At 38.3% G+C, this 23,343-nt stretch overlaps 1 protein-coding gene across 1 annotated transcript; it reads right to left on the bottom strand.

The window, feature by feature from the left end:
- Positions 1-5,108: 5,108 nt before the first annotated feature.
- RAD21 (RAD21 homolog (S. pombe)) lies at positions 5,109-22,933 on the bottom strand. Its single transcript, XM_009575558.1, has 13 exons — positions 22,744-22,933; positions 20,735-20,864; positions 18,466-18,565; positions 17,400-17,506; positions 16,350-16,553; positions 15,626-15,751; positions 15,306-15,428; positions 13,837-14,060; positions 13,354-13,519; positions 12,827-12,978; positions 11,123-11,272; positions 9,598-9,681; positions 5,109-6,931 (listed from the first exon to the last, which is right to left on the bottom strand). The coding sequence occupies exons 1-13, from the start codon at positions 22,885-22,887 to the stop codon at positions 6,740-6,742; spliced, it is 1,902 nt and encodes a 633-aa protein (XP_009573853.1). The 5' UTR covers positions 22,888-22,933; the 3' UTR covers positions 5,109-6,739.
- Positions 22,934-23,343: the final 410 nt, after the last annotated feature.

Consider the following 23,343-nt stretch of genomic DNA (forward strand, 5'->3'; position numbering starts at 1 on the left):
CCTTATGCTTCCACCTCGTTTGCGATGAAAACCCACAGTCCTCTCACTTTTAGTCCAGCCTCAGGCTCCACTATACGTCTGCCCAGCACATCTGGCTGGATTTGATACCTGCTGTATTTCCCTCGGGGCGTGAAGGATCTGCACATCACACTGAACCAGAAGGGCCTTTTCATAACAGAAACAGCGTTACAGAGTCGTAAGAACAAAGTCTGCCGTAAATGCAAATAATTTTAGGTAAGGTTATGTGTGTACCTATCAAGTTAGACCTAACGCTCCCCTCTGAGGTGGGCTCAGCCCCCTCCTCCCCGGGCTCTGGGTGCTGGGAGCAACCTGCGCCTGCCCGCCGGGAGCAGCTCTGGCCATCGGGACAGGGAGAACCAGCTGCATCGAAAACTTCCTCCACGGTTGTGTGCACCGGAGACCGAGCCGCTTGCTCGGTTGTGCCTCATCAAAAGCAGCTCGTTGGTAATGAGTAAAACCTGTCGAACACCTGCAGCGCGCCGATGGCCATGTCACCCCTGCCAAGGGAGCAGCACAAGCGAGACAGGGGAATGACGGTGGCTTTGCTGCTGACGCGAAGGATGGTTTAAGTATTCCTGACACATTCCTCTCGCACGCGGCGGGCCTGCTCTCCTTAGGCTTGGTTTTAAACCTTTGTAGAACTAGGGCTATCTGCTCAGCTCCGAACATAGCCTCCCTGTAATTCCACAGGTTCAGTGGCAAAGGCGACAGAGATCCCAGCCCCAATTCACACCGCCGGGAGCAGCCTGCCACAATTAACGAACTGGAACTGCTTCTGACAGATGTGAAGATGAAACTTAGCACTGGAAGCACCCGGTGTCTTCCGCACTTATTTCAGTCTTGAGAAATGATCAAGGAAAACCTGCAGCTTGTGTTGCTAAGTAGCGGCCACCATAACAAACCTTTTCATGCCTTTTCTGGCTCATTGCTGCCTCCCTCAGCATCATCAAGACTAGCTACAAGTTTGCATTCCTGTAATTACAAAACGCAAAATGGTACATTTAGTTTATTTTCAGGGTCTCTCATCAGTTACTTGACCAATCAGAGAAACATTCCTAAGTTATGCATCAAATTTGGCTTTTGAATCCAAATGCTAAGCTGCTTCTCCTTCTATTTTTTCTCACAACATTGACTGTGGTTTCTTATTCCTTAAACATCAGCATTTCTTTTGTTTTGGAGATTAGTCCCGTAGTCAAGGAATATGAGAAGCAGCTTAATTTGTACAAAAACAAATTTAGCTGAACTTTTCTGCAAAAATGCTCAACGGTGGAACAGTTTATGGTATCCTGATCCCTTCGTTTCAGAATTAAAATCCACTGCAATGCGTGGTGGTACACGCTGCCTGTGAAGTGCACGTTGACTCTAATTCTGGCTTACTCTCAAGTAGTGCACGGACTGAATACATTATCTTCCACAAGATGGACAGAAAGCTAGTGCAGACGCATCCTCTGGCAGAGGCTGGACTTGAGCTCTGTCATAAAAATACCCAATTTGAGGGAGAACATTCAACTGCTGCCTTGGAAAAGCAGAATATTAATACTGGTGTGCAAGTTGATGATAAACATGCCAATCCACCAGTTTTAGCCAGTGCTGGGGACTCCCGAATTCAAACAGCATTATTGTGAATAATTTTCTTAGACTGATTTAACACACATGCAAAGTTACCACAGCCATCCGAAAAAGCAATCCTCACCCCTTCCCTTCTCTATTCTCCTGCCTGGTGCTTGTGTTATGCTGGCACCAGTTTCTGCATGGCTGCAGTGCGCAGGGTGTAGGAATTGATCCAGCTGGAGGAAAAAAAACATGTTTCTTTTGGTGGTTTTTACCCTGAATCAGTTCCCACCATCCCCAAACCTAGATAACTAAATTGTACAAACAATTTCCAGCACTACCTGGGCACTGCAAGGCAGGGAAGGGGAAAGTATTCCAAAAAAGCAGCAGAGCAGTTTAATTTAGAGGAGTCCTTGCGTGGAGAACGCGCTGGCTTTAAACCCCCATCTGCTCTAGAAGGATGCTAAGTGTCATGAGCAAATCTGTGTTTCTCATCGCATGTATTCCTGATCGATGTCAAACAACATTTATAAACATCCATGATTAAAGGTCAACCACACAGTCCTCAATTATTTAGTGTTAGTTTCAGGCTATGTTTAATGTTTTTATTGAAAACAAAAGTTGGGCAAACAAGGAAAGCAGGGGGGCTGGGGAAGGGCGAACATGTAGAGACCCAGCTCATGACAGCCAAACTACTTCTTGCATCCTTCCTGGCTGCTGGGGAATAGTTAGGGCCAAGTGAAATTGGAGGGTGTGTTCTCCCAGAAAGCTTCTGGCATTTTATTCTACTTGTAACACAACATTAACATTAGTGTTTGGCTAATATGAATATTTTCTCCTAGCTGAGTTTTTGGATTTTTTTTGGACTCTGCATGAAAATGTTTTGAACTAAATAAAATGTAAAAACAGTTCCTGTGAGAATAATAAGGGAAAACCTTCCTTTTTTCTACCTCCTGTTCTTGTCTCTCTGGGGGCTTTACCAGACATTGAGAGGTTAGCAAAGAAATGCAGAGAGAATTGTCCTTTCTTCCTTGTGTGTTGGGACAATCTATTTCCTGGTCCTTTAGTTCTTCTATACATTCATCTTGCAGAAGTTCACAGTGTATAGCCTAGCCAATTCTTATAGGTGTAACAAAAGAAAAATCTTTGAAAAAGCACAAGCAGGAACATGATAACCACTTGAGGAAATGTTCCCCAAGTAGTGAACAATTGAGAGCTTTGGAAAGAGAAAAACTCACCAGAACCCCACTCCCCCCCAAAAAAGTAATCTGTTACGACCCCCGCCCAGACACACACGTGGCAGCGGGATGACAATAGGGAGTGGAGAATAACCCTTCGAAGTTTGGCTTCCTTTATTCGCAGGTGTAGGAGCACATTAGCTGGAAAGGCCAAAGCAGAAAAGACAATCTAGTGTGCACAGAAGATGGGCACAGCTCAACATCTTTAACGCCATACACTTGACCCTCCAACAAAGTGCCTGAAGTCAACTTGCACATGACAGCTGCCAGTTAGGCTGCTAACCAAGTTGGTTTAAAATCCTGAAGTGTGAGTCCCAGTGATACCTTCAGCCAATACTTTTAGCTAAATTAGAACCTGCCTTATAAAATGTCTTGTGAATTACAGAGTCCTCTACTCATACCCTTCCCAGAAGCAGAGCGCTATTTAACCTGCAGATGTAGATAACATTACCCGCCTGACTTCCCCCCTTCCACCCCAGCTGGAATGAGAACAGAGCTCTCTCGGGGGAGAACTGGAGCAGTATGTCTTCAAGGTGGTCAGACATGCAGGGCAGGAATTCATTCAACAACTGAATCTCCTTGCAGGAATATTTTCTTAGATTCATGAACTGTTTTCCTTTTCACCCACCGAAAAGGAGTAATTAGGAAAGCAGGACATGCATAGCAGTCACTGATGTAAATACTTAAGATTTGAAGACAGAACCAACCTGCTGCCAGTGGGGAAGACGGAGCACTGAGAGGTGTTCACAGTAGTTCCTTCCCCTTACTGATGCAGTGCAACGCTGTAGCCAAACACGCTAGAGACATTCCGGACTGAATCGTAAAGCAGCAAGGAATACATTTTACAGTAATGTTATCAATCAAATCTCAATCCCTCACAAGAAGATTGGTTTCTGAAACGTAGATGGTGTTACTCACCGAACTGCTAGGAAAATGGCTTCTTATCTAGTAATAACTAAATGCTTATGGTTAATCCCTTTAAAACCATTTTAGACATTTATTTGAAGAGGAACTATAATAAAATGCAAATGCTGTACTTTTTTTAAGTACTCCAATTATCTTTGTAAAGAACAGCAGTCATAGGGAAAACAGAATAAATGCTGTGCAACAGATAGCCTTCCTGCATCTCATCATCTGCACAACAAGAGAGTAGGGAAATGTACTTCTTGTGGTTATAGGAGAAATAGAGAGAGCTTTGTCTATCACCTTAGACCTTATTCAACAGCTGATCAGTGTATTACCACAAAGCCTGCTTTCCATAAAATGTCTGTCAGTACTACTTGCAAGCTATGTTCAAAACTAGCAACAAGTCCTGTACGTTATAAAGCAGAGTTTGCATTCATTGCTTCAGATTATATTTAGTGTCATCGGGAGTATATGTTTGTGCAAAATCAACTTGTCATGAGTGCTTATCACAGTGGTGTAACAAAGAGCAAAACTGATGATAAAAATGTCCTAGATCATTGATATAAGAGAAGAAAAAGGCAGAAAAACTACCTTTCATTCTAGTCCGAGTACCTGAATTCCCACACTTCTCTCCCTTACAGAGTTTCAACCAAAGCAATGAAAAATCAAGTCCTTATTTTCCAGGACTGGCAAGTTGTACGCATACGCACACTCTCAGGCTAGCTCAGCACAGGCCAGCCCGCATCCCGCAAGACTTGCAGCACAAACAAGATCCGCCCAACTGCTCCCACAGGTAGCTCCAAAGCAGCATAGTCACTTTTGTGTGGAGCCCCAATTAAGTCAGCTTATTGGATCCAGGCTGGTTCTTCAACTTCCAGAGACAGCTCGTGCCGGACAGAGCTCATTACCCTGGGCTCTGTATAAGCTCTGCAGATAACCCGAGTGACTCCACGGGAGATGCACTGCTTCTACAGGCTTGGATACAAGTGTCTGGATCTACCAGGAGCACAGAGCTGCAGAAGCACTGACATACCCACATGCAGAGGCAATTCTAGAAGCAAGGGAACAGTAGAGCTAAAAGAATTCAAGCGGGATATGTGCTGGCATTCAGAAGGGACTGGCATGGAGATGAATCACATTTTATAGACAGTCTCCCCTAATTTTCCACACAGACATTCCTAGCATAGAACGCTTGAACAAAACCACAGTACGGCCAGCAAAATAACTCTTCCTCCCTAACAGCAAGAAATCTATCTACATATTCAAGCTTTAAACCTCTCAAAGAGCTAAATTGCTACACTTCCACTCCTAATACCAAAACAAGCAACCTGTAAATGCTAGGTCCCTACTACACAAATAAAAGGTGCTCAAACAAGGTAGAGAGCTAATACATAACAGCTTATAACACAACTTTTATTAGAAAAGTTATACATAACAGCATCAACTATTTTCAAGAATATTAACCTTGAAAAGCAACAAAAACAGACTAAAAATGTGTAACAAGAAACTAATGACCTTTTCTATAATTAAACATTCAAGTTATCTACAATGTCTCTTTTTACAAAGGGGAAAATCATGGTTTTACAGGCACATTATGTTGAAAATAAAGCTGCAGTAACTTTATACAATTAACTTTTTCAAGGATTATTAAAACATGGTCATCATGTAGTTTCAGGGTTTTCTTAAACATTCACATAATTTTACAGTTGAGTACACACTGAAATTTCAGAGTCCCAAAATTATTTCACAAAAGTGCCAACATTAAAACCAGAACCTTCAGTGTGAATAATTTTGCCCTAAAAAAAAGTTAAGACAGGTTTCCATAATCAACATATTCACATAATTTCTGGTGCTACCTGGTCTAACAGTAAAGCTTCATTCTTTATAAGTAAAATCAAATGGGACCTCTTTTGCAAAACTGATAAAATGTTTTGAACACAGGAGTGTACATTATTGGAAAAATTGATACTAAAACCATAAATATATCCAAAGAGCCATTAACACACTACACAATGAAGTGGAACTGTGCCCGTTTGTACTGTATATTCAAGTTTGTTGCCCTTTCAGTACAGGTGGTATCTGAATTTAGCATCTTTACAAAGGCAATCTGTTCAACTTCTCTTATCTTCATATGCCTGCTTAATAAAAATCAGATAATTTACAATCTAGAAGTCTGTTTTAAAAAGTCTGGAGTTTATATACAGCTCTAACAAACCTAAAGCATTTTGATATCTTAAAAGGTTTAAATGAAATTACTAGAGTTTTTATTTGACGCTTATTAACAGTAATTAGCCATTATCAGTAGTGGACCATAATGAGGTGATAAGTGAAAAGGAATGTTTCGTCTAAAATGCTTAACACATGTTCTGTCCTTTCATGTATGCAATAGTATCACGTAGAGGAAGTGCTTTCCACAGACACCCGTTTCCCCTTAGCATCAAGGGCTACAAAAATCTGACTGCAAAAATGCAGTGACAAAGCAAGCTGACATATCAGGCACTACCTTTCATATTGGCAGCTTTAAGAAACCCATGGTATGCACAGAGATCTAAGAAAGGGGAAAAAAACCCCACTACTATGAGAAGCAGACCGAACATTTTAGACGAGTTTGGCAAAGTTTTTAATCAGACAATAGGTTGGCCATTCAGGTTTACTTGTATAGGTTAAAAATATCACTATTGAATCAACTAGTCAAATTATCGTAAGACATTTTCATTGATACTCAACATTACATGCACCAATATTGCACACATCTGCTCTGAGTTGTTAAAACAATCTTCATCTGGGTCCTTGAGCTGTCTGGTTTCTGCAGTTGGAACTCAAGCCACCCACCCCAGCAGTTTCACTAAAAATTTAAGTGGTAAATTTAAAATACAAAACCCAAAATAACCCAAAAAGAAAACCAAGGACTTTATACAGACAATAAAATCTAAATGTTCTGTAATGGTCTTGTGGGCCCTACAGATGGGGCAATACATGTATGCACTAGTGAAATGAACACTAGCTCTGCTGTATCTAACCATTCAAATAATATGAAATCTGGGACCAGGTGTTGCAATGATGTCACTGTAAGGCTCCTCCTGTGTCAGCTCTATAGCTTGCTGTTTTTTAAGTACCAGGAAACTGTAGAATTTTGCAGCTGCTTGTTTTCTATTCGTATTTCTGCACAGCTCAAGCAAACTGATAGATTCCGCTCCAGTCTTAGCAAGAGCTCTCTGAAAAACACAAACATGGATACCACAAATTAAAGAGAGGACTACATACAAACAAGTATGTCCATTGGCAAGATTTTGTTTGTTTTCAGCCCCAGGACACTGTGAGGGATTGGGAAGGATTCGACATTGGATGGGGACATTACAACATGTACATGAAAATTTCTATATGGATCTTATCTAAATGAAACCAAGTTGGCTTCCCAGAGATGTGTGAAAAATCAGTCTTGAATCTGTGCAACTTATTCCAGAAACGCTGTAGTATAGCACAAGATATTTCTTTCTGCGCCAATAGCTAAGCTAGTCTTTTTTGACTACAGGACAAGTATTTTTAAATAGGAATAAAAAAAATCCTGTTTTATTTCTCAAAATAAAAATAACTTCAAAAATAATCACGATCTATTGTTTAAAACAAGATTTCAAGAGCTAAGGTTCTTTAAAAAGATGCATAATTTTCCCAAGGTGAAAGCCTGTTTATTTCTAAAACTCCTCTGTTTGTCTGAAACTAAGTACCCAAAGTCGCCTACATTTTTTCAAAGTCTTGACCAGAATATAAAAAAATTCAGGAAAATACATCTGTTTGCTGGCTAGAACAACAGCTGACGTCTTCAACTTAAAAGAGAACCATCTGCTCTGGAATATCTACTAGATGAAAAGATATTAGGCTGGCCAAACCAAATTACTTTATATTAAACAGATCTTAACTTCGAATCTCATTACAGACTTAATATTTCAGCCATCCAGTGTGATGCTCTTTTGGGTACATGGAAGAAAGAATTGAAAAAAAAAAAAAGCTAGACATGGCCCAAACAGAATTCTGAAGCTCTTTTCAGAAATTGTGATGAAACATTCAGAGAGGAAAACATTACACAACATTACTGACTAAACATCTGTATACTTTAAAAATTACTTTTAAGCGACAGCTGTACTGGTTTGGGCTGGGACAGAGTTAATTTTCTTCACAGCAGCTCATATGGTGCTACGTTTTGGATGGGAGCAAATGTTTTTGTTTTGGAGCAAGTAGGCTGGGGGTGCGCAAGAAGTTGGGAGAGGACACAGCCAGGACAGCTGACCCCAACTGACCAAAGGGATATTCCACACCGTATGACGTCATGTTCAGCAATAAAGGCTGGGGGAAAGAATAGGGGGGTGTGCGCACGCATTCGGAGTTATGGCATTTGTCTTCCCAAGTAACCATTATGTGTAATGAAGCCCTACTTTCCTGGAAATAGCTAAATGTCTGCCTGCTGTTGGGAAGCAGTGAATGAATTCCTTGTTTTGCTTTGCTTGCACACACAGCTTTTGCTTTACCTATTTAAGTGTCTTTATCTCAACCCACAAGTTTTCTTGCTTTTACCCTTCTGATTCTCTCCCGCATCCCACCAGTGGGTAGTGAGCAAACAGATGTGTGGGGCTGAGCTGATTACCAGGATTAAACCACAAAAACAGTTTAAAACAATCTTACTTGAACTAGCGGAATTCTTGCAGGTGTGCAGAACAACTAACTTAAATCACATTAGTTTACAATGTAATCTGAACTAAATTTAAGTGTATTTAAGTGTCATAAAGGCTATTTAGGAGCTTAAAATTAAGCTTTCACTGTTTAGAGATGTAAGCAAGTAATTCTTACAATATAACTCTAGTAACTTTTTCCAGAAATGTAAAGCTTTTGCTTGATTGTATCATACTTTTGAGAAACTTAATAGAATACGAAAGACTACTAAACCTCAGCTTACTGAAAACTCAGCAGCGTTTCCCCCCGCCAATCCACTATACTGGAAGTTCAGAGATACAATAATGACAATGAGCTTTTATCAGTAGAGATGGAGCCTATCAATTTTACAAAAAAGTCAGGGTGACTCTGGAAAACAAAACCAGCTTAGAGAGATGGAACTGAAACACATCAGTGACAGTAGAATCTCAGGAGTTGCCAAAATGGTTAAGTGAACAAAGGGGTAGGAACCACAAACTAGACTGAACGACAAAGGTAGTCCAAGAATATATGAAGTACACATACAGAGACCTATATGCAAACGGACAGCAGTCCGCACTTAAGTTCAAGTGTATACTAGGGGTGTTCAATTATCTTATTTTTTCTAAAAGCTCTTTAGTTCTAGCAAGCAAGAATCCATCCTACAAAGATTATCTGTCTGTGCAGACTGAAGCTACACGCTGAAAAGTAATGCTGCACCTCAGCCAAGGTCAGATTCCCACAGTTGTTATAGATTCAGCTTATCAGAGCATGGAAGTTTTCAAACTAGCCTAGCCAGGAGTAAACATCCTGTAAAATGGTTTTATCCCTAGACCTTGATGAGGTTTGCCTAGGGTCATACAGCACAAAGTCAGAGGCGCTAATGTTTCATTAAAAACACAATCAAACCCAATTATTTTATTTCTGGGAGTCTTACTTGCACACCAAACGTGGACATAAAGGTTGAAAAACACTTAAGCAAAAATTTTACTTCAAATGTTCTTTGGAAAAAAGTGACAATTATATTATTATTTCATCAATTACAAGCATTTTTTTCCCCCTCTAAGACAGAACTGATATTTTAAGTCTGTAACATCTACTGCAAAGAAAGCTCTTTCTTAACCTTTTAACTCAGGTCAAAAGTGTTGGTGAGCACACTCAAAAGCTACTTTAAGAGCAAGCAAATTATCATGTGTACCTGAAGTCCATGAAGCATTTGTTGAGTCCTCTTGTTCCATCTTCTTTCTTCTTGATCCTGATCACCCCCTGTGCCGTCTTCTTCCTGCAAGCAGCCAAAATGCACACATTTACAAAACAATAATCTTTTAATCCACTGAGTTATGAAATGAAAGAGGTATTTCTAGGTGTCATTGCAGCTTTTGCTTTTCCTCAAGCCAGAAGGTTTAGACAACTTGAGTCACAGGATACATCTCGGAGAGGCAGGAAGTGGGACGGAGGAAGACGCACATGTAAGCTGATGTACCGTAATAAGGTTGCCTGCCACTCTGATTATACCTCAAAACATTATGCTGGCAATTAGTAAAACAAAGAAGTTCAGTCATGAGAGCTGAATGAGAAGAGACACTTCAGTTTAATCTAGGATTACTAGTACTGAACACGGTATCAACAATGCTTTTGTTTTGCAAACGTTAATAAACCCAGACATGTTCTCATTTCACTGTGGAAACAGAACCATTGAAAAGGAAAATAGGTTCTTGCTAAAAGCTGTGAAGGCTGGCTGTAACAACTCAGCTCCCCATGTCCTATGAAGCACTCACCTACACAGAACAGTACTTGTTTACGGAAGATATGTTATATATGGCTTTTAAAATAAGAACTGTATTTCAAATCAGCAATTAAAAAAATCACCACGAAAGCAACACATGGAAGCAGTATCTGCTTTGTTTCCAGTCTTAACTCAAGAACCTCAAACTATGCAGAAAAACTGTTTGGCCATTTTTTTTATTTCTCAAAATTAAGTCAGCATGTATTTCCTCCTCTTCATTATACTACTTTTAAAGTAACATTTCGCTGCCTCCAGCAACACCCTGAAGTGGTCAGGCAGTTGGACTAGATGACCATTGTCGGTCCCTTCCAACTAAAAATATTCTATTCTATTCCAACTGCTTTTTACATTGCTAGGAAAATCACCTTGATTAAAGTAATTCACATTTCTTTGTACACGTGACTTGTTACAGAAGGAAACTTCACATATCCAGATACATTTTCCAACAATAAAACAGTTTTTAAAAGACCAGTTTAATATTATGCATTTTGGGTGCAAAATAAAAAGAATTAATGAAGTTTGTTTTGATATCCACAGAATATTAAATACGGTAGCTAAGAAACAACTTCAGTTATCGCCTTTTAGGACGTGGACAGTTTTCTTACAAAAATCTACTTTTATTAGAGTGGCATGAACTATTTAAAATGAACCACAAAATTAAGTTCAAAACTTCTTGTATAAGGCATAATAAATATATAGAGTGGTTTAATCCAACCATGTGTGAGAACAGGAGAACCCTCTAATTCAAAGCAGAATGTATATGCAATTTATAAAATGGAATAATATAAAATGGTAATGGAATAATTTTAAAATCTACTATTTCCAAAGGTTATCATTTCCCAAGTAAGGACTGAAGACTTATTGCTTATGCCATTTAATGAATCCAAAAGTCAAACAGTGCTGGGGAACACAAACTCTTTCTACATAGAGTTCTTACCTCCTCTTCTTCCTCCTCCTCTTTCTCCTTTTCCTTCTCCTTCTCTTTTTCTGGCAGAAGTTCTAGCTCTGGTATTAGCTGGCAGATGTTTTGGGGCTCCTCTGGAGGCATTTCTACAGGTGGTATTTCCAGCTGTTGTGATGGTGGGTGCTTTAAGAGTACACAATACAGTTAAACAGATAGCATCATTTTGTCACTGCTTTTACAATAGAATGCTGATGCTACAAACCAGTTTCACAAAATCCAAGCATCTAAATCTTAGCCATTTGTCAGAATTTTTCAGTTTTCGAAAAATGAAAACCAATTTGTTTTGTTTTGCTGTTCATATACGTATTTTTAATCCCTAGATTCTACTCAAACCAGAAATTATGATACCACTACAAGGAAAAAGGCTTTCCAATAACTTCACTTAGCCCACCATCCAAACTACTGATCTCATTTCTTGGATCAGCACATGCAACTTTAAAATCCCAAGTAACCAGATGCAGTGCTACATGAACACACTTTAACTCACTGGAACAAGACATCTTCAAAATGTCAAGATGTTGTTCTTTGCAATACAAGCATGAAGGAATTAAAATGTAGGTACTTTGTAAAGTTTCCAAAAATGTTTGAGTGACTTTGGTGCTCAAGTATCACTCTCAGAAGATATTTATATCAAGAGGAAAATCCAGAAAAGCAGTTTAACAGGATTTATGTAGTCAGTTTTAATAAAATTAATACACAGTATTCTCCCCCTGAGTCTATACACAGTTAAGTGTTTGCCAGTAAAGCTACCCTGACACCTGAAACTGTTTCTACACATACCCTAAAACAGCTCAAAATAACTTCTGTTTTAGAGTCATACAGCAGGTATCGCTACAGGTATGTTGCTAGAAGCCTGATCTGGTTGGCGTGATCTAAGAATTCCCAACATACACCAATAGCATTGACTTCAGCACAGTCGATGCCAATTTCACCCAATGACATGGCCAAGAGGAGCAGCAGCTGCCACCCTTTTTAATAAAAGAATGTAACATCTAACAGTTTCATTCTACAGTGAACAACCTGTTAGCCAAGAAACATGTGAAAAGTGGGGTTAAAAAAATGCACAAATATGAGAAAGATAGCATAAACCAGGACTGTTCTCACCAGGTAAGCATTCAGAAAAAAAAAATACACCTTTCATTTTGCTCATTTCCTCTCCCCTTCACAAATATGGCTTCCTTTCACACTGCATCACAACTTTTACAGAAGAGGTAGATATGAGCTAGTTTCCAAGTCTACTCATAACTCAACTAGGAAATCTTTCCTGAAGACCTAAGTTTTTCTTTGAATCCTTAACCCTGGAACACTAGGACTATCTTAAAAAGGAAGTTTGTGCAGCTAGCACGATCCTTTCTCCATCAGTGAAAGCTGTTCATATACGCTTGCCAAGCAGAACAACTTGATAGCTTTGTAAGCAATATACTTTACCCCTAGAAGACTTTTTCTGGATGAAACAGTGCCATTTCTTTATCCTACCTGCATTTTAAGTGTTTCAGTAAGCTTTCCACTTAAGAAAAACACCATAAAGACTACCCAGGGACAAAGATTCTGATACTACTCCAGCATATCTCACAACACCACAGAAAGCTAGTGCCTCAAATCTGTGTCACTTCCTGCTCAAAGACACTATCCACTTCTTATTCTAAAAAAAAAAAAAAAAAAAAAAATCTTACTCACAGGTAACACTGGCTCTGGTTCTACTTGCTGCAGTTTGCGTTTAACACCTGTCTGAGGTGGTGGTGGAGGCATAACAGATTCATCCAGGTTGGTTCTGCTGCCTTCCATCATCGATTCTTGTAAACGACTTGGTTCTTCCAAAATAGGTTCATCTATATTCCACAACAAACCCAGTTTTAGATACTTTGGTACAGTTTCAAATTACATTACTAAGTCCAATCTGCTATTAATTTAGAATTGAGCACTCTTAACAGCCTGCGTAGCTTTTGCAGTGACTTAAATAGAATTGGTACAGATATGCATACAACCCAATCCAATACCCATTTAATCACTGGATCAAACTGGATCTCTAAGTGTCTTCTACTTCTAGGAAAAAAAGCTATTTTAAGTCACAGACTGTATATCAAGCTAAACAACTATTACAAAGCTCTTTGCTTCATTCATAATCTTTGGTGACAATATAAAGCACAAACAAAAGAGAAAAATAAGCTTGAGGGAAAGCAGAGCATCTTTGACAAGACACAAACCAATGACATCTCGTTGCTGCTGTTGCTGCTGTTGCTGCTGCTCCTCTCTGGGAACCTCTGGGTTTTCAAAGTCTTTAAGGAACTCATCAAGGTTGTCAGCTTCTCCACCTTTCCTCCTCTTTCTTAGGTCTTCTGGTACCAGGGGTGTAAGACAACGAGTAAAGAGCTACCGGGGAAAGGTTACGTTATTCACTATTGTAGTTCTCAGTGTCCTTAATTTCATTTCAGATCAGTTATGGGCCATCTTCCTTTGCCATTTTTTAAGCTCCTCTCCAACAGTAGTAACATTAAAAAAATTCGTTTATTTCTGTACCTGATAAATATTTTAAGCATTGGTGTTATCTTAGTTGTTTTAATCAGTTTTTTTAAAAAATGATGAATACTGCTATCACTATATTGCTATTCATATGCTGATGTTTACTATATATGAGGCACAATCCTGCATATAGTCCATTTAGAAATGAACCTGCACAAAAACATTACCTTCAGTAGCCTGTTATTCCACAAAGGCTGTGCAGGCAGAGAGAAAAGCTTTTCAACTCCACCAGTTTCTTTCCACATCATCAGTTTCTTAGTAGGAGGTGCCAAGTCCAAAGTAGTAACAATATCAGAGTAGTCACTTAATTGGGCTCGAATAGTCTTGCTATCCAGTTCTTTCACACTGTCCACAATCAGCTTTCTCTTCCTCTTTGCTTTGGTTTCCTTTACTGTTGAGATTTTTAGCAAGTAATGAAGGTTAGATACCACACTGTAGAAGAATCTTCCAGGTTCTCTATAGCTCTTATTTGCCCATGTATAAAGCTGCCTCAAGAATCTAAGGCAATGTTAGCTTTGCGAGAAGGAATGAAAAGCACTATAAAAGGTCAAACACTATGAATGCTGTCCCATAACCTACAAATTCTTCTGTGTGTACTCGTAGTTCTACTGAATTTACCTAAGCCTCAATGTCCTCAGCTGCACAAGCCTACCTCCCTCCCTCATGGCTTGCTTGTCAGGCTGGTGTTCTTCAGGAGCAAACCCCTGAGATGTAAGGTCCCTCTGACCAAATAGTCAAAGTATCAAAACAAGTTTTTCCCCTAAGCCCTATCTGAGCTTTGGTAGTGTTAATGTGGGTGGTTATCTTACCTGTACCTCTCATCCTGCTCTAGAATGACTTTACTGTACATTGCTTACAGCCTGGCACTCTGCAGCAGACCCTGAAGCTCTGGCAAACGCTGTCTTTGCAGGTCCCAGCTGACAGCTAGGACCTCTGTTGCTAGCTTGCCACCAGAGGGCAGTGCTAGGGCTTTTTAATTGGCCAAGCAGTAAATCAGGGCCTGGAGTTCAGTCTGAAAACAACAGGACAAACTACGTTTTTTCCAGATGTTTTTTTTTTTTAATAAAGCAGGGATCTGTTTATAATCAGCCAAATACTGTACCAGTTAAAGTAAGAAAGTGTCTTGCATTAGAGAAAAAGACAAGGAATTTAACTATTTAGTAGAACTTCAAATACAAAGATGCATCTCCTGAATTCAACAATTAGTTAAAGCTATGAATCACTAGAAGAGCACTCATTCTCAGAGCGTAAACAGTCACTCCTGGCCATCAAACATTGCATATTGAGAAGTGTGCTGCACTACAGAGACTCTGTTAGAATAAAAGACATAATGAGTTCTATTCCAACTCATTGTATTTTAACTAGCAAGTTTATCAAAAGCTACAGCATACAGCCACTATACATACTGACTGCAGAAACTACAAACTAGTATTCTCCAAGACCATCAATGTAAGCTACCTACCTGGAAAGTACTGGAAGGCTACCGTTAGAATAAAAGGAATTCAGCACTTGGTCCCTGGTTTTCCTTCCAACTGAGAAGTAGAGTCAGCAGCAGTGCTAGATATTCATTTCCACTCCATCGAGCTAAGGTGGTTTCTGATGACCCAAGTGAAATATTCCCAAATAGCTTACTCACCAGTTATGTCAATAGGCTCCAGAGCAAAAGCTTCCTCTTCATTGGGAACAAGCGTTGTCTGATCAGTCATAGTTGGTAACGGTTCAACTGGATCTACCGAGTCCGGGCTGTCTGGTCCACCCACTGCCAAATAGTACAAGTATCTCACACTATGTCAAAACATTAAGAAACTGTGCTACCCTTCCCATCCCCTCCTCCACACCTTAAAGTGGTTCACCACATTTCATAATTTTGAGGTCAAAATGCTGTTATGGATTTAGAATCCCAATTAAATTAGTTGAAAACTAGTAATTCTAGATATAGCCGTAGATCATACTCACTTGATACATTATCATCATCATCCATATCATCGTGGGGAGGTTGCTCTGGCATCATCACTCCACTTTCTGAGAGTGCAGGTGGGTCATCAAAAATACCACCATCATTATTACTGAGAAGTTTGTCATCTGAAACAACCATATGAAAGAATCCACAAATTCATGAAACAATTATAGACAAATTTATAAAGAAATACAGACAAATTTATGACAACACAGATAAAGATAGTGCAAAGGGTAGAGAAACCTGTACTATCAATGATGACACATAAGCAATTAGGAGTGCTTTTTCAAGGTGCATTTCAGCTCAAATTTTGAGCTTACAGATAACTTTATTACAATACACTTACCACATATTTGCATCTTACTAGGTTTTTTAGTACTTCACAGAGAAGCACTCAATACAATTCTCAACATATTAACTAAACCCTTGGAAGGAGTCAAAGAACAAAAAGAGTTGCATATTGATTTTTCTCCAAAGAACATTACGTATAGAATGGAAAAACTCTGGATGATTTAATTTTACTTAATTTGAAATATGCCAACAGTTAACATGCTACACATCATCTATATTGCTGTAGCACTCACAAACCAGAATTCCACTGCTGAAGGCATAACTTAAAGAGGGACCCTGGCAACAAAGGAAACAACCTCTCCCCTGTCGCCCCAAGAATTAATTAGTGAGGCAGAAGGTAGGACAGAGGAAAAACGAATTTCTCAAACATACCCAATATTCCACCATCATTTCCTTCTCCAAAATTATCATCTTTGTATTGGTCTTCATATTCCAGGTGATTAGATTTCTCATTGAGGTGACTGGTGCTCTGTTCAGGTTCCAGTAGGAGATTGGAAGCACTGGTGCTCACTAGCATGTCATCCTCAAATGCACTACCTTCTCTCATCATCTCACGATCATCCATCCCAAAGTCACCTGCAAGAATACACTTTCACCGCTATAAATGCTGAAGAACCAAGATGCAACAGACCTAGCTAATCAATCAGCAAAGGCCTAAATTTAAGACCAAGCTTAATTTCAAGTTGTCTTAATTGCAGAGTTAATGACAAGATGTAAGGAGTTATGCCCAGCAATGCCATAGCGAAAATACTGTTCAATCAATTATAAAAATAACCATCTCCTCTTCAAAGCATTTTATTATGCTTATTTGAATTGATTTTAGCAAGATCCTACTAAATTATAGCTGTACCTTATGCCTTGAGGTTGGGCTTCATATACAGAGAGCAAACCAATATCAAATCAATGCCACCATCAATACCTAGATTATACTTTCAAAAATATTACTGAATTATGGATTACATTATTGTCCTCTGCAAACTAGACATTCAAATACAACTGCCTTCAAGCTTTGATTCAGATCTTAGAACGTTGTCCTTGAAAAGAAGTAAACTATCATCACTGACTGCTTCAGCTTTAGAAATCTCATAACAGTTTCTGACTGATAACATGCTTATGATTAAAGCAACAGCTGACTTCATATTCGTTTTGAAAATTATAATTGACATAGTACTTCAGTAATTAACCTGACTGAATATTCTTCAGCTTTATATAGGCATCTAGAAGCTTGCTGAATATTAGAGGACATGTACAAACTTTTTGGAAAAATGGACTGTACAAACTAAAAGTTAAATGTACGGAAACACAGCATGTTCAATTTAATTTGTTTTGTACTTAGTGAAAACTCCATAGTAATTGCAAAACCGCAACTTTACAGTTACCAAAACTAGCTTAGCAACACACAGTAATACACGAGATTTTTACCAAAGTCATTATCCTGGAGGATACTGATGTTGCCCACTTCTTCTCTCATTGTAATTTCTTCCACTCTACTCTGGTTCAAACTGAACTGCTGGGCCACATCAATATCACTTAAACAAACAGAAAGCAACTATTAAAAATCTCCAGTTAAAAAAAAAAACAAAACAACAGATAAAGCCTGCTTAGATAAATGTGAAATTAGTTCCTAAGAGGTACACTATACACTTAAGTTAATTCATGAAAATGTTGATGAATACAGAATAGAGAACACTACTTAAAACAGCAAGACTGGGAAACTTACCAGTAAACTCTCTTACTCCTTGCTATGTTGGGGTCACTAATTTTAAAGGCCAAATTAATAACTAAGAACAGACTTCCTCCCCTTCAACTTCAAAAGCTATTAATATAATTTATCAAAAAGTATATCTAGTAACAGTACCAAGTTAAACCTTTGTGGTGTGTTAAGGTATGTTTCTCAGAAGAACACAGAATTTTAATGTAGTTTCAAATTAGTATATACTCTAATTTGAACAGAAACCAAATAGAACACCAAGTAAAGCAAACTGTATCCCAGAAATTCCGTTATGAATAATCCAAAAGGGTAAAATCATTTTTTTAAAGATCAAGAACTATTCAAGTTGTATACTTGTTGTTATGTTTAAAAGTAACCCATTAGTACTAAAAAGTTTTAAAAATTAAAAGTGCCAGTACAGAAGGTCAACAAGGACATTTCCATAAAACTTAATCTTGTCTAACCTGAGAACATATGTGATGTAGAGTGTCTTGCATAGAAGAAAAAAGAAAATGATAATACATATCTGAGTTTTTCAAAAGCTTCTGTAAGGACAGCTTTAACTTTGGTTAAAATTAGATGCTACTATGAACTTAAAATCAATACAAAAATGATTGCGTACTTTCTTGGTGTATTAAAAGACTTAAGAATACAGGTTACCTACAGACTTTTTTTTTTTTTTAAATTCAGCGATGAGTTTGCTGTTTAAAATCAGGTTCTCCTCAACTAAAACCAAACATCGTTTGCATGGAAATAAAAAAAACCAACCAAGCTTACTCTAGATCAGGAAGTGGTTGGTCAAAATCATGAAATTCCTCAGGTAAGGTAATAGCATTGTAAGCAGCCTCTCTGTTTTCCTCAGGCAAATCGACAACCCCTGCAGAGAAGAACACTCAGATATGAGTTCCCATTCCTTACAAGGACAGCTGTGCCTTCAGCATTGTTCTCTCAGCACGAGCTTCTTGTCTTTAAATTGTTGAATTGAACCGATGCTAGATACCTATGAAGAAACCTTAGATAATGTTAGTATTTGGAATCAGTCTAAATTCAAAATATATACCCTCAAGCCCTTGTATTGTTTTGTATAACCCTGGAAGCCTCAAATCACTCAATGATGTTTGTGAAGCACAATGCAGAGCTGTGCAGCTAACACAGGTGTTGTATGTCATCACAACACTATGCAGGTACCTGCTACAAAATCATTTTATCATGATGCTCCAGATGAGCTAGTTAGTCCTATATTTTGGTTTGGGTAAAGCAATGACAACACAGTATGACTACTTTGCTACTGGTCATTTAGTCAGTTCAATTAGCTCTGAAAGGTACTGACTGTACTTGGGCCACACAAGCTCTTAGGCTTCTGCATTTAAAAGAGCTGGATTACCTAAGCCACATACATACCTTTTCTTATCCTCCTGAGATGCTTATCTGCTATTCAGTGGGCATTCTCGGAGCATGACTATCGGATTAGGCATCATACAAAGACAGTGCCAGTAGTTGGTGCCTCTTTTTTATTCAAAGGCTTAGAGGTCAGGACACTTGAAAGTGCATGGGAAACGCAGGTTCAATTCCTTCTGTAACTCGCAGAAGATTTGAGCTCTATGTTCTGCCTTCTGACCCACACAACACAAGCAATTCTGAGGCACAGATACTTCAGAAACGCTCTGCCCACCGTGTTCCCCTCCGCAATGGATAATCAAAGAACCACTGTCCAGAGAGACCAGGAACAAGCATGAGTCTGTAGTTTACTTTTTTTTCTTGGTACTTGGCTAGGAATGAAGAAACCTAGTCCATCCTTTCAGGGCTATCCAATATTTTTACCTGTTGGCTGCTTAAAATAAAACATGTAAATGATTCTCAGAGCAGATCAAGACAATGCCTAAGCCACAAAGCTGATAAACTGAGAACAAAGACAAGTGCCTCAACTTGTTTCAGGTCAGCATGCCACTTTTTGTAAATCTTGTTTTAAGGTGCTTCACCTTCTACATACACCCTCTTGGGAGTGGGAAAATTGGGAAAACAGATTGCCTTGTGAAATTAGACACATTTATGTGTTCTCATCACCCAGGGAAGTTAAATGCAAGAGTAAACAAAAAATTGACAACAGTCAACAAATTGCCACTGAAAGCTACATAAAGTTCAATGCCTGAATCACAACGTGAAGATCAGGAAATGAAGATAAAGGCATTATATACCCTTAACTTTTCTCAAATTTACTGTTGCCCTGGCTTTCAAGAGTTGCGTTTTAAAAAAAAGAAGTGTTCCTTAAGTTCAGCTTTTAAATCTATTACCCTCACAAACTTAAAAAGGTAGAACCTGATCCAGCAGCTGTGAGCATCACTGCCACAGCTACACTCCAGCTGGAAAAAAGTTTCCCAGGCCAGAATTAAAGAAAACTATCAACCTTGTGTAAGCCAAGTAATTCACTGCTGGATGGAAAGTCATTTCAGGTATTAATATGGCTCCCCATTTGCATGGAAAAATCTTAAGAGTAAGCAACAATAGAGGGGGAAGTTATGTTGCACATACAAAACGGAAAATATCTTTGTTGCACACATTACAGTTCACATTATTTCCAGAAACTAAAATGTGAAAGTGGTAAAAAACCAGCTTACTTCTATGTTGCTTTTGTAACTCATGGCAAGGAAATCTTTACCCTTGATGGAAACAAGCTTCCTTCTGTGCTTCTATTCAGTACAAGCAACTGGCCTTTTTCAGACTTGTGACAGAAGGTAAAAACCATGCAGCATATTTCCATTTAACATCATACACCAACAGCAGCCAAGATCATAACTGAGATTTTACTGCATCAGCACTCATAGGAAAAGTTTTCGTTCAGAATTCAATTAAAAGATGTTTTTCAGCGTACAACTCAGTCACACAGCCAACCTGAAGCTGCACTAAAGAAAATAACTTCTCCTATAATCCTGTATAAGTTTATGTAATTCTTCTACAGAGACAGGAAGGTAGAATTATATACCTTCTTAATAAATATCATTATATAACAACATAACTTTTCAGAGAGTGCTTAGATAAAGATAGATACCTGGACGAAAAGCCATCTTAATCTTAATGAAAGCCTCATTACAGTCTGCAAGAAGATATTTTGCTTTCCTGTGGTAGATTCTAACAACGCCTAGTAAGAGATGTCCTGAGGTTCGAAGTGCCATCTTCACCTAAAAACATATTGCACAATCAGTGAATTAGATGTAGCCTTACTTTTTTTCCGTGAATGAAATTTCAGTCAGCTTTGCATGAGCTTTTCAATAATATCAAATATCCAAAACAAGTATAAAAATCAGCAGAAAACTGAAGAAAGAAAGAATGCAAAGTCTACAGTTCAAGATGATACTCTACATATTATTTATGGATGACCTGCCAAATATCAGTAAGTTAATAGCAGCTCACTCCAGCAATTCCCAAACACTACTCTCTAGTTAAAAAAAAAAAGATGACAAGACAAAACCCATTTTACCACATCTTTTTCTGACATCTTTGTTACTTTAATTGTGAAAAAAGTGAAAAATACAAAAATTTGGACAGCCATAAATTACAACTTTTTTAAGTAAAATTTGGTTACAAACTGTCACTTTTTACCTCTCCATCTCCTATCCTACAGTTAAGGAGAAAATCAGAGAGAAATAGTGGAAGATGTGGGGTGTCCATAAACAAGCACTGCCACATTAAAACAAGTTTAAGTTCCTTTCCTCTTTAAGCTCACTGCTTTACTATGTAATCAAGTATCTGCTGTGGGAACAGAAAACTGATAAAAAAAATTCCAGGGAAGGGCTCTTCTTAAGTACTTTAGTCTGCAAGAGCATGAGACTTGTGTTGAAGAGTACATGGAACAATTGTCTCCCAGAAAGATTAAGCCATACAGGGCTTACCTCAAACTCTAAGAATTCAAAATTTTTATTACATAAAATATCTTTCTAATACTCCAGCTGATGAAAGTGTTACACAAAGTTAAATATATGAAAGAGTGCCTATCAGTTTCTCCTTTTTCTAAAAGACTGCTGCAGCTCACTAGCAAGTCCATGAACATTATCTGCTTTCTAAATCCTTCCGAAGCTGACACTGAAGCAAATCACTGTTCTGGAATAGTATGTATCTCCGTGATTGTACAATACATTTTTTGCTTATACTTAGCAGTTCTTCCAAAATCCAGAGTAGCATTACAGAAACATTGTTATGTTTGTATCAACCAAAAGAAAAGAGAAAAATAAGTTTTCTTTCTTCAAACAGTTGCTTTTCTTATAGGACATTCAAACATCTCTTAAGTGATAAAAGTCACAACCATATCAGTCCACTAGTTCTTAAATGGAAAATTTCATTTTCATGAGTAGGAGAAAGAAAAAACCCAGTTAAAAACCCAAGTTCCTCAAAATTTCCTCTGGTTTCACAACAGCCATCCAGAAGTGTTATGTTCTTTCAGTTTCGTTGCTATCTGTTCACTTCTCAGAAAACCAGAGACTGAAAGCTTCAAAAGCAACGCTTTTACACTATAGTGCAATATTTTTATTATATGGAAAACTATCCTCATGTAACCAGTAACATTACAAGCTCCCACCATACTTCAGATCTTTTTGTTGTAGCTAAGCAGAAACATGCTTTGAACTTAGGTCACAAACAAACAAGAATATCTTAAGTATTGTTTCTACAGCTCCCAATAACAACAGCACTGAAAGAGTAGGCCTTTAGAAGTTACTTCTTAGAAAGCCTGGGCTTTCTACTCTTCCAAACATTTGCTTCTAAATGATGCATGGTACATCAAGATACAAGTCCTCCATTTATACAAAGCAAAACATTTTGTAACTAAATTGCATGATACTTCAGCATTAGAAAATTGACAAGAAAATACTCTTCAGAATCAGAGTCAATAGAGTATTTCACACCTTAACAGAGTCTTCCACCCTTTAAAATAGCAACATTCTGAATTTTATTTGTTTCGGTGACCCAAATAGTAACTACCACCTGTAGTACTACCTGTAGAATTGTGTATCACACAATTTCTTTTCACTACAAGATAACATTACATCAGTGTAAAATAGATACCTTTGGTGAAATGATACTCTCCACGCTGCTCTCCAGATTACATTCAAAAACATGGGCTTTGGTTAACTTCTTATCCCAGTGGGCCGCCAGCCAGATTTTGGCCAGCGGCCCACGCTTGCTCAGGACAAAGTGGGCATAGAACATGGTCCCGGATGTCTAAAACAAAGTGCAAACCTGTACAGAGAAAGGCACATTTATTTTTTTTCTAGAAAACTTTTTATGAGGAACACCCTTGTAAACACACCCCTTATCCGCAGAAAGCAAAGCACATGTTTGCTTTTCAATCATTAAGGTCAGACTATTTGTATAAAATATTTAAGAACCCAACACTTACAAGTAGTGGCCATGTAATAGCATATGTATTTATCGCAGAGGAAATATAAAGCAGGAAGAACAGGAAGAACCAATGACCATTTACATAATTTAAAAATGTTTACCATCCCACAAGAAAAAAATTTTGAATATATTAAACTTTATGGTAATTATACCAAACCCATATAATGCGAACAAACACATCTCAGTTTTCAGTCCACAGTAGTTTTCCACCACTTCCATTTCTTTCTACTTTTAATTCAGGAGCTACCAGTATACTATACCAGT

Source organism: Fulmarus glacialis, unplaced genomic scaffold, assembly GCF_000690835.1.
Source record: "Fulmarus glacialis isolate BGI_N327 unplaced genomic scaffold, ASM69083v1 scaffold4034, whole genome shotgun sequence".
NCBI lineage: Eukaryota > Metazoa > Chordata > Aves > Procellariiformes > Procellariidae > Fulmarus > Fulmarus glacialis.

Excerpts from the sequence above, each read along its gene's own strand:
- RAD21 (XM_009575558.1), bottom strand. The coding sequence starts at position 22,887 with ATGTTCTATGCCCACTTTGTCCTGAGCAAGCGTGGGCCGCTGGCCAAA. Across the intron at positions 16,554-17,399 it reads CCTCCAGGATAATGACTTTG|GTGACTTTGGGATGGATGAT; the intron begins GTAAAAATCTCG and ends GTATTCTTGCAG. Across the intron at positions 6,932-9,597 it reads AAATGCTTCATGGACTTCAG|AGAGCTCTTGCTAAGACTGG; the intron begins GTACACATGATA and ends TGTGTTTTTCAG.